The sequence below is a fragment of the Lathyrus oleraceus genome, chromosome 7, assembly GCF_024323335.1.
Source record: "Lathyrus oleraceus cultivar Zhongwan6 chromosome 7, CAAS_Psat_ZW6_1.0, whole genome shotgun sequence".
Classification (NCBI taxonomy): domain Eukaryota; kingdom Viridiplantae; phylum Streptophyta; class Magnoliopsida; order Fabales; family Fabaceae; genus Lathyrus; species Lathyrus oleraceus.
Genome location: NC_066585.1, coordinates 444551170 through 444564203, shown reverse-complemented (window position 1 = coordinate 444564203; position 13034 = coordinate 444551170). Strand labels below are relative to the sequence as shown.

Genomic DNA, 13034 nt, shown 5'->3' with positions numbered 1-13034 from the left:
TGACAACATAACACAATCAATTATTTGACAGAATGCTAACTTTGTTTTGCCTTTGTCATGAGTTGAATATTTAAACTTACAAAACAATAAGCAATGGAAAGAATAATCTTAGCATAAAGATGGAATAAAATTGAATACAGAAGTAGCAACAGGAGCATCTTTTAAACTGAAACTTCCAAACAAAACTAGTTATTATAACATCAAATCATCTACATTCATTCAATAACATAAAAATAACACAATCAACAGCTGAAAATCAAAAATCATATTAAATCTAAAACTTACATATATCTTGTCATGCATCTAATTACATGACAGTAGAATACAATTCATTCTCTTTCAACATAAACATAAACAAATAACAAGCAATGGCACAATATACCACTCATTCTTTTTCAATATCATTAGTCGGGAGCTCGTTCAAATCAAAGTCTCGAACGACTCTTGACACGCCTGTTTCAACATCATGCGTCTGGAGCTCGTTCAAATCAAAGTTTCCAACAACTCTTGACTCCGCTGTTTCACCTTCGCTCAGGTTCTTCTCCTCCTTCCCCACTGTTTCATCAATACCATCACTTGTTAGCGGTACAAATGGTTTCTGCATCATCTCAGTTTCATTCCCATTGCTTGAAAGTTTCATCCTCTTATACACAGAATGATTCAAATCAAGATTTGCAACTGATTCGCGAGACATATCCAACGACAGTATTGGGGCAGTATTATTAGAAACTCCATCATGAATAAGATATCTCCTGCTCCTTTTCTTTGTATTATACGATCTTGGTGGCAGCAAACTTAACAAGTCAACAGCTGGTAACTCTTCTTGTTGACAAGGTTCCAATGCAGCAGGTGGATGATGAACGGTACCTTTGAAAACCCTAGTCCAGGAATGTCTTTTCAGTTTGGCATCGTGATTATTAGGATAACTTGGAGAAGAAGATAAAAAGAAAGTGATCTTGATAGATTTGTGAGCCTTATCATCATGTATCTGTTGTTTGTTGGAGCGATGACAAGTCTTGTGACCGCCGAGTGCTTGGCCAGTGGTGAATACTTTGTCACAAAACTCACATTTGTAAACACGCAGTCCTTTCTCATCATATTGTCGTTTATCCTTGCTGTTGTTTCTGACTTTATGAAACGAAGGAGGTGAAGAAGATTTCACCATGATGAAGAAGCAATAGCAGGGTTTCGGAGTATGGAGAAACAAGAAAGTGATGTGGATGAGCGGTGGAGAGTGAGAGAGACAGTAAAAGAAAACACAAAGCGTCGGTTAAGTAATAGGGTTTGCTACTTTCTAGTTTAAAAGTCTTACCAAAATCACTTTTAAGGAAACTAAGATTCAGTTAAAATAATTCCTATACTTAAGCCTCAAATTTCAATACCTATGAAAATAAATTATATCTAATTAAAACTTGTCAAAATATATATTAAAAGTTTCGGTTAAATTATTTTAAATTTCTTTTTCAAAAATTGACTTTTTTTAAGAAATAACATTTTTTCAAAAAATATTATTTTTTAATTCATTTATAGAACATATCAAATTATTTTCAAATTTATTTTGAATATATAAAATTATTTATTAATTTATTTTGAACCTATCTTAACTAAAACCATTGTTTAGACTATTCTTATCTATGCTATGCTAAGTGTTTTTGAATTCACAGGAAAATCCATGTAATGCAATTATTGGTGGGAGCTAAAAAAAGTATGAAAGAAATATAAGATGGGCTAATTGAAACAAGCTTTGCCTTAATAAGAACAAAGAAGGACTTGATTTAAGTGGTTTCAGAAAAATGAATATTTTTAATGATGTTCTTTAATCCATAAATGCTTGAAAATCAAAGAATTTCCCTAACACTATTTCTTCCAAGAAGTCAAAGGTAAACCAAATAACAACTACCTTTGAAAAAATATTCTCGTTAAAGATATATTTTTACCAATGTCATGTATATTAGGGACTTAATTGATGAAGAGAGGATACCAATAGTGGAACACTATCCTCGTTAAAGATATATTTTCCCCTATGACTATGACTGCAACATAATTCTTCAAATTCCTTTAATCTCAAGACAAAAATGATAGTCTTATGTGAATACCCAACAAGGGGGAAAATAAACGGTTAAATCTCTAATCCGTACTCTTTGTTGCAAATCACAAATAATGTTATTCCTGTTAGGACTGAGTTCAACAAAAGAGGGATAAAATGCCCTTAATTTTTTTCCAATGGACACAAATGATCGATATTTGCGTCATATAATCGATTAGATGATTAATTTTAATCATTGATTGTTTATTTTTTGAATCGTCATTTGGTTTATAAATAAAGGTCTTCCCTTTTATTTTTTTCATTTCTAGAAATGTGAGATCTCTCTCCCTCTTTTTCTCTAAAATATTTTCAAATTCTCTCACATAAATTTAGTCAGAGTACTTTCACTAAAAAAACGTGTAAATTTGTGATGATTTAATTATGGCATTTAGTACAAACCTCCACAATTTACGATTGATTATGACGGTTGTATTAACCGACACAATTATGACTACTAAAATTACTTTGAAATAAATCTTTATACTTAAGAAAAGATCTAATTAAATCATTTTGAATATCACCTTAAATTATGTTTATGTATGTGATTTTCATATTACAAAGTAAGATATGAGTAGGTTTTAAAGAGTTATTCCAAAGGTTTGCTTTCTTTTTTTAATCTTATGATTTTTATTTTATTTTAATATTTCAAAAAATATATATATTAATTTAAAATGTCATATATATAAAATAAAAAATAGATATTAGAAAAATGTGTTATTATTTTGTGAAACAAATGAACCCGAGTTGAGTTTGAGCTTTAAAAAAAATTCATGCCGAATTCGAGTCGAGTTTTGAGCTGAACCAATTCTTATCGATTCGAGCCAAGCTGGGCGAGTTCGACTCGACTCATTTCCAACCCTGGTTATTGGAAGCTCTCAAGATCAATTTTTGAGAAGAGGAGTATGTCACTTCTTTTAGACCAGACCTCTATGAATCTCCGATGTTATCTCTCTTCCATTAATTTTTTATTTTTGACTTATTTTTTTTACATTGATTTTTTTGCTGAATGTTCAAAAAATTCTTTTAAAAAAAGATTTAACTCTAATTGATAAATAATTATATTTTAAAGTATAACTTTTCAACACATCGTAAAGAATGTCAGATTTAGAGTTATCTCGCATGAGGTGGAAAGCTTTATATATTTGTGTTTTACATGTTTTAGTTAGGTCTTTCTTTTTCTCTTCAAGACGATAGAATATTTATACTCATGTTGATCCTAAATCTTAGACTTTCTTAGAAATAATAATGATTTAAGGAGTGGATAGTTTACCTCCTGATATTCATGGAATCTTATTCCTTAATTCAATCATAATTTTAAGATGTTAGATCGTTAATTATGATTTTTTCCCAATGTGATGCTTAGTCCAATCATAGGAAAGATATACATAAAGGATTTATTGATGCTTATTTGATCAATTCTATACTTAAATAGAAACAGAATCTCATTTAAAAATTGAATCCTAAATAATCAGTGATATGTTTGAGATTGTCAAATCAATGGATTAGTTGTTTTATCATACATGACCTTATTTTTGTTATTTTCCAATTATATCAACCTAAACTTAAATTACAAAATCCCCTTTTAGTTAATTCTAATTTTGCTTAGTTAACTCATAATTTAGTGAGAAAGCAAGAGGGAGGAAATGGTAATCCTAGTAAGATAAATTTATAGGGGATGTCTAAGGGGATTGAGAAACACTTCTAAATATCAGGTGTTTGTGTGATTTATATATTTAGAGTTGAAGAGGTTAAGAAACACTTGGGTGAAAATAGAGTTTGTTCTTAGGAATATTTAAGGCTAATTTCTTGTAATATTTTTGTAATAACATTTTAAGTATAGTGAATTTTAGAGTTACTCTCCCCTATAGTATATTGGTTTAATTAAACTAGATAAATAATTTCTTTGTATACTCTTCATTTAATTGTTATAACATTCTTCTACATGTACATTAATTTTCCTTAAGGCCATTTATTTTGGTTACCGTTTTTCTTTGTCCCACACATAAAAAAGGTATACATGTGGTCGAACCTTTAAATTTTACAACAAGTGGCACCTACTGAGGAGAAATGGATTATGTTTACAAATAAGCATTGTGAATTCTAAATTGGACATCTAGAACTTTTATGGAGACAAACATCTAAACCGTGGAAGATAAAAATGAAAGAAATTTTAACTTAAAAAAACGTGCATAAGTATTGTAGGGCGAGACATTGATGTTCACACTCCTAGCACAATCAGAAAAACCAAGATGGTGGAAAAGGCTCTAAGTTCCAATATCTTGCACCTCAAAGATGAAGTTTTAAGGGATGTTTTTAGAGAGAATACTAAGACTTTGATATGTGTCAAGTTGAATCATTGTATATAACTAATTTCCTGGCTCACAAATTATGTCTGAAACAACAAGTATACTCGTTATAAATGGTAGAAAACAAATCCACTTGGGAGTAATTCGTAGAATTTTACAATGTCATTTTTTTGGGGAATATTGAAGCGAAGATTGATGATGAGGACAAGAATCTAATATTATTAATCTTATTAGACAAATAATTTGAGCATTCATAGGATATTGTTATATATTTTAAGGAAGGTACTATCGTCATGGATGAAATTAAAATAGTTATAATGTCTAAGGAGCTTAAATTATGAAATATTTGAAGGTCAATAATAATTGTGAAGTCTTAGGTATCTTAAGATGGGGGATAAGTGTGGAGGGAAGTCCGAATCCAAGGATTTTGATAAGTCAAGGTTAAAATGTTTTATTTTTCATAAAATTGGCCTCTTCGTGATGGATATCCTAAGGGAGGGAAATTAAGCTTTTGTTCATATTGTAGTTGTCTAAGATTTGGATGGTTATGAGAGAGTTGTAGTACTAGTGGTGTCAAGTTTACATACTAAAAATAGTTGTGTCAAGAACTCCAAATGTTCTTATTATATGTTCCAAATGAAAGAATACATTAATACTCTAGATATTAAAGCATGTCACTACTAGAATAAGTCATTTTAGCCTCCTAGTTTAGAGTCGGCCACCGACACGGACACTATTAGTGTCGGCTAAGCCTACACTAACGGACTCTATCTACGTACATCATTTAAGACAAGTTATTTTTTTTATCAGTGTCGGCAAAACCGACACTACTTGTTATGTTACCTTTGAAGAATGTTTGATTAATTTATTTAGAGTCGGTGTGACCGACTCTATCTAGTAGCATTATTTTTTAATTAGTATTTATTTACTTAGAGTCCGCGTAGCCGACGCTATTATTATTACATATAATTTTTCCATTTATTTATCTATAATATGTATATATATTTAAGGTTTAAGTATTTTATTTATTAAGTAGAGTCCGCTTGGCGGACGCTAAGGAATTTTCTATTTCTGACCAAAAATTGCGCGCAGCTTATTTCCCTCTTTCCTTTTCCCTCGTCATTTTTCACTCTCCCTCCATTTCATTTCACAACACGAAAACCCTAATTCCATGCTAAATCGTGAATCCGTTTTTTCCCAATTTCGTGAACCGATTCGTGAATCCCTAATCCGTGAATCCATTGAAGAATCCCTAATTCAAAATCCCTCGTTAAAGGGTTTCTGAATCATCAAAGGTAATGCATATTCGGTGAATCCCTAATCCGTGAATCCTTTTCGATGTTTATACATTTGTGTGCGTGGTTGTTTGCCCAGGCTGTCTATTCGGTGATATCTTGCTGTAGGAGGGAATCCTCTCCTCTTATAAAGGGTATTTGCTGTTAATGTTTGTTCGTTGATATGGTTTGTGTAACTTTGATAGCTTGATTATTTTAGCTCGCCAACTCTTTTCTTAACTGTTGATAGCAATCTGTCTCCTTCCACTGTGGTTTGCTTAATTTTCCTGTCTTATGTAGTAAATTGGTTTTATTTTCTTTTTCTATCTAGTGAAGAATCAAATTAGATTTTTTTTTCATTTAATCAAGAGCTTTATATGATTTTGAAAGTTATTATCATGGTCTGTAAATGATCGCTGAAACTCAAATTTGAGCAGGGAACCTGAATGTTTGATAGTGTTTTATGAAGTTCTAGGTTCTGAGTGTTTTATCTCTGTCCAACATAACCAGAATTGCATTAATTTCTGTATAGTGCTCTAATGTAAAGTTGATTTGATGATATTTACAATGATTTCTAATGCCTTGCTATTGCAAATCTAATATGATATTGGTTGATGTTTGCTCTATCATGTGTTTATGAAAGGTTTGAAAATAGCTTGTAAAATTCAATTATTCTACTGCCAGATAAAGCTAATGTGATTGTTTTTCCCTAAGAAAAGAATGTCTTTTAATTTTATTCTCAATTGATTTTGTATGTTAGTTCACAAGATTGGAAGGCAAGACTAAAGATTCCACCAGCTGATACACGCTATAGGACAGAGGTATGATTACAAACAATTTAAAGCTGTTATCATATATATTCCAAGTGATTGTTTATTTAAATTATGTATTATGCTTTGGTTTTGGTCATATATTTTGTTTAAGAATTGCGATCTTTGAGTTTGTCAGGAACAGTACGCATCCCTTGTTGGAGTTGATTCTCTGCATTGGTTTTAGCTTTCATTTTGTTGAGTCATGTCATTTTTAGTGCCCTATGGCCTGTGCTCAGTGCCTTTTAGACATTTTATTTGATATGCCATTTTTCAGTCATTAGATCATTACGGCTTAGAATTTAGAGTATAAACATGCTTGATGAGATATTTACATCCTCACAGTCTTTTTTTACTAACTGAAATTAACCTGCATAACTACATTCACATAAAACAAGGAGGGAAAATTTTACAATTTTCATTTCAGTTACATTCCACTTAAATCTCAATTTCGATTCAACTAACTTTTGAATTTCTAAACTAACTGAATTTACAATGGAATTTAATTTCAAAACAGAATTTGAGTTAAACATTTCACTCACCAAATCCACCTCTAACAGATTTTATAACTTCTCATAACAGATCCTAACTAACTAATAACCTCTAACAGAAACAAAATTGCTGCACAGTTTCTGTTATGAACTTCTTAGCTAATTAAGTGTTAGGAAATTAATTAGTTGAATGTGTTATTACTTATTAGTAATGTCAGTTGTGAACTATTGTTGAAAGTCTAATAGTTTGCTTCTGTTAATGTTAATGTTGAGTTGTTATGACTTAAATGAAACCATGATATGCTTTTATTGTGGACTGCTATTAGCGAACTGTTTGGTGATTACTGAATTTCTGTTAGGATGGAGTTAAGTTTCTGTTAGATTTCTTACTTGAGTTAAGTCTGCTATCAGTTAGTAGGTTGTTTTGAATTCTGTTATGACTGTTAATGTTTGTTAAATTTCGGTTAAGTGAAAATTGTGAGAGTTAATTAGTTAGGAAAACAGAATTGAAAAATGACTATAACCTCACTCTCTCATAACTTTGTGGCTTATGGCCAGTCCAGTTAATCTTCCAAATAAGTACATCTTACAATTAGTCGGTGAGAACCACTTTTTGAGTTTGGCCTCCATTGATTAACAGGTTTGAATTTTAGTAACAAAAAATTTAAATGCAGACTTCATAGAAAAGGTCTAGTGTTGTCTTTGGAATACAAACATTTTATAGGATTTATGCTTTTGTACTGAACTGTTTCTTCTTCTTATTATTACAATTTTTAAAATGAATTTATCAGTGTAACTGTCACACTTGCACTAGCCTGAAATAAAACGGTCAATTCATATTTGCACACTTGTGTTATCTTGCTGTTAAATATTCCTTACTTTTTCAACCTACTGACAGTGACGTGCTAACAACTCAACATTACTCACTAATCCGACTCCTAACACTAACAGAAATCAAACATTCAATTAACCATATGCTAACCACTAATTCGAACTATTTTTACTGTTAATTCATCAGGATGATATGCTAGATTGTTTATTGCTCAGTGTTTTGAGAAAGGTTATGCAGATAGGATTCAGGTTTTTTCTACTGATTTTATTGATGAGGATTTCGTTGATGCTTGTGCTGGTTTGACTTATGCTAGGATTGAAGGAAAAACATGAATTATGAATCTGTTATGTTCTTTTGTTTTGTTTTCTTGTATTGTATGGTTTTGGATTTGCTGGTTTGTAAATGTTTGTTTGATTGTAAATTTAAACTACAACATGCTATGTTTGGTTGAATATACATGAATCAAGACGTGAGATATTGTTGCATATTCGAATTTGCTTCAACATTATATTTGTAAGTCTTTCATTTTCCTACACTGATGGAGTAAGTTGTGGTTACAATTTAATCCACTAGTCACACACACTATTTATTTGGTAAGTTAGTAGAGAAAGCTGTGGTTATGAATTATAATTCTCATTGAGGATTCGGATTGGTAGGAACTCAATGAGAACATTGAGTGGTCCATTGAACACTAGACACGTGTCTTATAATAATCCACCTCATTTATATTATTTGATTATGCATTATTGTCACACTTATTTGAATATTAAATAGGATGGTTATTACTGTTGGCATTTTATTGAATTACGAAGTTATTGAATCAATTAGGAAATGAATGTGATTGAACAAATTTGGTTAAGTTGTTTTTGCTGCAGTTTTTTATGAAATTGAAACGCAGGTTGAAAAATCAATTAGGAAACTAACTATTACTAACTATGTGATTTGGAAGTGTTTCAGACTGGTGCTGCAGTGAATTCGTTTAATGTTGAACCTTAGTTGTAATGTTGGGCTGAACCAAATGCAATTTGAAGCCGAACTGAATGTTAATTGATTAACCAAATGCTTCACCATTTGAGTGGTTTGAATTATTATTTCAGTTGTTAGAAAATGAAGTAAAGTATTGGCTTTCAATTAGGGAAAGAATTTGGCTACCATGGTTTGAATTGTTGGAAATAAATGAAAGTAGTTTGGCTTGTTTGGTTATTGACATCAAAAAACTATTAGGAAGTTAGTATGTTAGTTTATGACTATGAAGTGTAAATTGGTTACGAATTGAATGTTAAATGGAACCTGTTAAATTTTGATTATTGAACTGTTATAGAAATGGTGAAATACTTGGATAGAAGCTAATATGAAATGGTGAAATACTTGGATAGAAGCTAATATGAACTGTTATAACCAACATATCATCTCTAAATTCTTAACAGAGCACTAACTTCTAACCAACATATCATCTCTAAATTCTTAACAGAGCACTAACTTAGCATTATAATGTTTTGTTATGCAGAAGACTTTTAAAGAGAAGTTTGATGCAGAACTTCAGCCAACTGAAGAAGGGAATGGAGAGGTTGTTCAGGTGTTAGATGGAGAGCGTGTAAATCAGCTATGGACAGAGGCTGCTGGGGGCCGTAACCGTGGTCGGGTTTATGGCGCTGCAGATTTAGCTATTAATCTAAAACGTGGATCAAAAAGTTTTACCCAACAATCTCAAACTCCTCAACACTCTATGTTTGGGATGTCATTAGAAGCTGAAAGAGCAGCTAGAATTAGAGCTGAACAAATTGCCGAGGCTGCAACGACCCAATTACAAGAGGCTAACGAAGCAATGCGAGCTGCTACCGAGGCTGCAAAAGCTGCTACCGAGACTGCACAAAGGATGGAGAGGGAGATGAATGCTTGGAAGGAATTTATGATGAAGAAATTTGACACTTCAACTTTTGTATCACATTCTCATCATTATGATGACGATTTGGATGATCAATCATTAGATGAAGATTGATCTTGTACTTTTAGTAGAATGAATTAATCTCGGATGTGATTACTTTTTGTGTATGTTTTTTGAAAGTTAATGTGGGTAGAACTTTTGTAGTTACTTTCACGAATGTTTAAAATTGTTTCCAAATGTTTTACCATAAATATGATATTGTGGATTGAAAAAATTTGTTCGAGTGAGGTTGTCATGTTGCAACCCGTTATTGTCCTTTTTTGTTGACTTTAGAGTCGGTGTATGCAAGGCTAAATATTAGTATAGACTTTTCTATGTTGACTTTAGTGTCGGTAACACGGACGCTATCTGTTGACTTTTTTTGTTGACTGTAGTGTCGGTGACACGGACGCTAAACATAATATTGACTTTTCTATGTTGACTTTAGTGTCGGTGACACGGACGCTATCTGTTGACTTTTTTTGTTGACTTTAGTGTCGGTGACACGGACGCTAAACATAATATTGACTTTTCATGATTTTGAAACAACATAGCGTCGGTTCCATTAGTGTCCGCTTTAGCCTCCGTCTCCCCGAGGCTACGTAGCGTCGGTGTATCTTTAGCCGACGTTACACAGTAGCTTCGCAACTTTTATTCAAGGCCCGACACCGACGCTAACCACATATTAGTGTCTGTTTTTTCACCGTTAGCGTCTGTAAATGGCCGACGCTAAAAACAGTTTTTCTAGTAGTGTGTGAAGTCATTCAACTCGGTGACAATAAGACTTGCAAAGTCCATGGTATTTATAAAATCATACTTAACATATTTAATGATCATAAGTTCCTTCTTCGTAGTGTGAGGTATGTTGATGATCTAGTCTATTGCAATAAACTTGAACATGGGGTGTTTAATTAATTGCTTGGTGCATGGACTATGGCTGAAGGGTTTAAAATGTATGAGTTATATATTTTAGATGGTTCCACTTTTGTATTTGTCATACATCATTAGCTACATCATTAGCTAGTGAAGACTATCATGGAAAAAATAATTTGTGGGATTTGAGATCAGGGCATGTTAGTGAGAGAAAATCTGACAAAGGCCTTGGAGGTTATTTCAGAGTATTTTAATGAGTTTTGCAGGAAACAAATTATAAAGAGGCATAGAATTGTTATTGGCATTTTTCTTAAAGTTAGGTTCCAAAGAGTTTACGGGGTAAAGCTTGTGATAAATTACCGTATCTGATCGACATATGTTCATTTACAAGAAAAGAATTCAAGACACTTGTAGAAGTTTATAGTAGGAAACCAGTAGAGTACTCTAACTTAAAGGTCTTCAAAGCTTTTCTGTTTTCATAAATCAATATATACCAACTTGATTCTAAGGACGTGAAGTGTGTATTCTTTGATTATTATGAAGGTATAAAGGGTTATAAAGTATGGAAGATGGAAATTAGAGGATCAAGATTTATCATTTATATACATGTTACTTTCGATGAGACCCGTACGAGGAGGAAGAGTAAAGACCTGAAGGTTAAAGAATCCAAAACTCTAATGGAGAACACACAGATTGAGGTGGAGGTTCATTATAGGAATACTAGATATAAAGAGAAAGGTAAGGCTCGTACTCCTAGATCTACTGAGGGAAAGTTTACAATGACCCCCATTATCATTTGATTCGTGATAGAATAAGGAAGGAAATTGCATCATCACATATATATGTTTATGTTGAATTTAATTTTTATACTTTGAGGTTAGGTGAATGGTTACAAGACGTGAAACTAAATACCTTTAGGTAGGAATTAAAATTCAAAGAGAGTCAAAGATGGTTAAACATGGTGATTGATTCAATGGTGAAAAATCATGGGTGTAGTCTTGTGAGACTATCTAAGAAACAAAGGGTGATTGAATGCAAGTTCCTAGATAAGGTTCAAGTATTTCTTAGGCTTGATCAATTTTTTGGATAACAATTTAAGATTTTCAAGGATCACCAAGATGGTTGATTATAATTGACATCACCATTGATTTTGGGTCAAAGTGGATAATTGTAGAAGTAAGCCTCAAAATCTCGAGTCATGAAGTTTAAAAAAACATATTTTGTAAAGTCTAATTTTTCTGATGAGTCATGGATCAATGAAGGAGCCACGAAAGAGTTCTAAAGGGAGTTTTTCTTGCAGCAAAAATGGAGTTTTATAAGCGAGAAATGGTCGATGAAAGTTGTCAGGTAACAGGTTAGTTCGGTTGTAGATGAGTTCATTTGAGTCGTGTTTTGGGTCTGAATTTAATCTTTAGGGTTTTGAAGGTTATAAATATGGATCTCTGTCACTTAGGTTAAAAATATGATTTGTTCTTGAGATCTTTGACGGCTATTTTATCGTAACTTATTTGTACTCTCCTTTAACAACTTTTGAAGTATAATCAATTGGAGAGTTCCTTTCTATCTCATAGTAGATCATTTTGATTGAACTGGGCAAACAAATTATATGTGTACTCCTATTTTATCTGTTTCTTACTCAAGTGGTCGCTAACATTATTTTATGTCTACGTTAATTTTTCTTTAGGCCATTTTTTTGGTGGCCACTGCTCTTGGTCTCACACATCAAAACGTGTGAGTGCATTGTCCTCTTAGAAATGTTTTAAATGATGTCAAAACCAAGACACTTAGTATTTGCGTACATTGGACCTCATCCTCTATGTCTAGATGTTCATTTTCATCTTAGGATACTTAAAATCAGGTTAAAAACATTTTAACAAGTCAAATTTATGTTTTTATGTGACAAACAAGGTTATATGTCAACACATCTAAGCCATAGGTCGACACATAATGAATGTTGTTCAAAATCAAAGTTGTTGTCTTCTATTTGTCGACACACAATATCCTTAGGTCGACACATAACATGTTTAGATCGATGATTACAGTTTGTCATTATATTATTTTTATGAGTATTTGCGATGAATTCGATGAAATTTCATGTTAAAGATGAGCTACATATGAAGAAACAAATCAAAGCGAAGAAATCGGGAAGAAATTATGAAGAAATGAGTATTTTTTAGTATAATTTACATCTTGACGTATGTCTAATAAATTGATAATATATTGAGTTCCCTAACAATTTTTTTCTGGTATGTGTAGAAGGACTATGTCACATTCATTCAATAACATAAAAATAACACAATCAACATGTGAAAATTTATAATCAGATTAAATCTAAAACTTATATATACTTCTAAGGCATCAAATTACATGACAATAGAATATAATTCATTCTCTTTCAACATAAACATCAAAAAGTGACAAGCAGTGGCACAATATCAC

General features: G+C 32.0%; 1 protein-coding gene across 1 annotated transcript; it reads right to left on the bottom strand.

Moving 5' to 3' along the window:
- Nucleotides 1-385: 385 nt before the first annotated feature.
- LOC127104268 (uncharacterized) lies at nucleotides 386-1165 on the bottom strand. The gene has a single exon (XM_051041458.1). It carries the CDS (start codon nucleotides 1163-1165, stop codon nucleotides 386-388), a length of 780 nt encoding a protein of 259 aa, XP_050897415.1.
- Nucleotides 1166-13034: the final 11869 nt, after the last annotated feature.

What these genes read in the sequence shown, in the direction of transcription:
- LOC127104268 (XM_051041458.1), bottom strand. Translation starts at nt 1,165, where the DNA reads ATGGTGAAATCTTCTTCACCTCCTTCGTTTCATAAAGTCAGAAACAAC.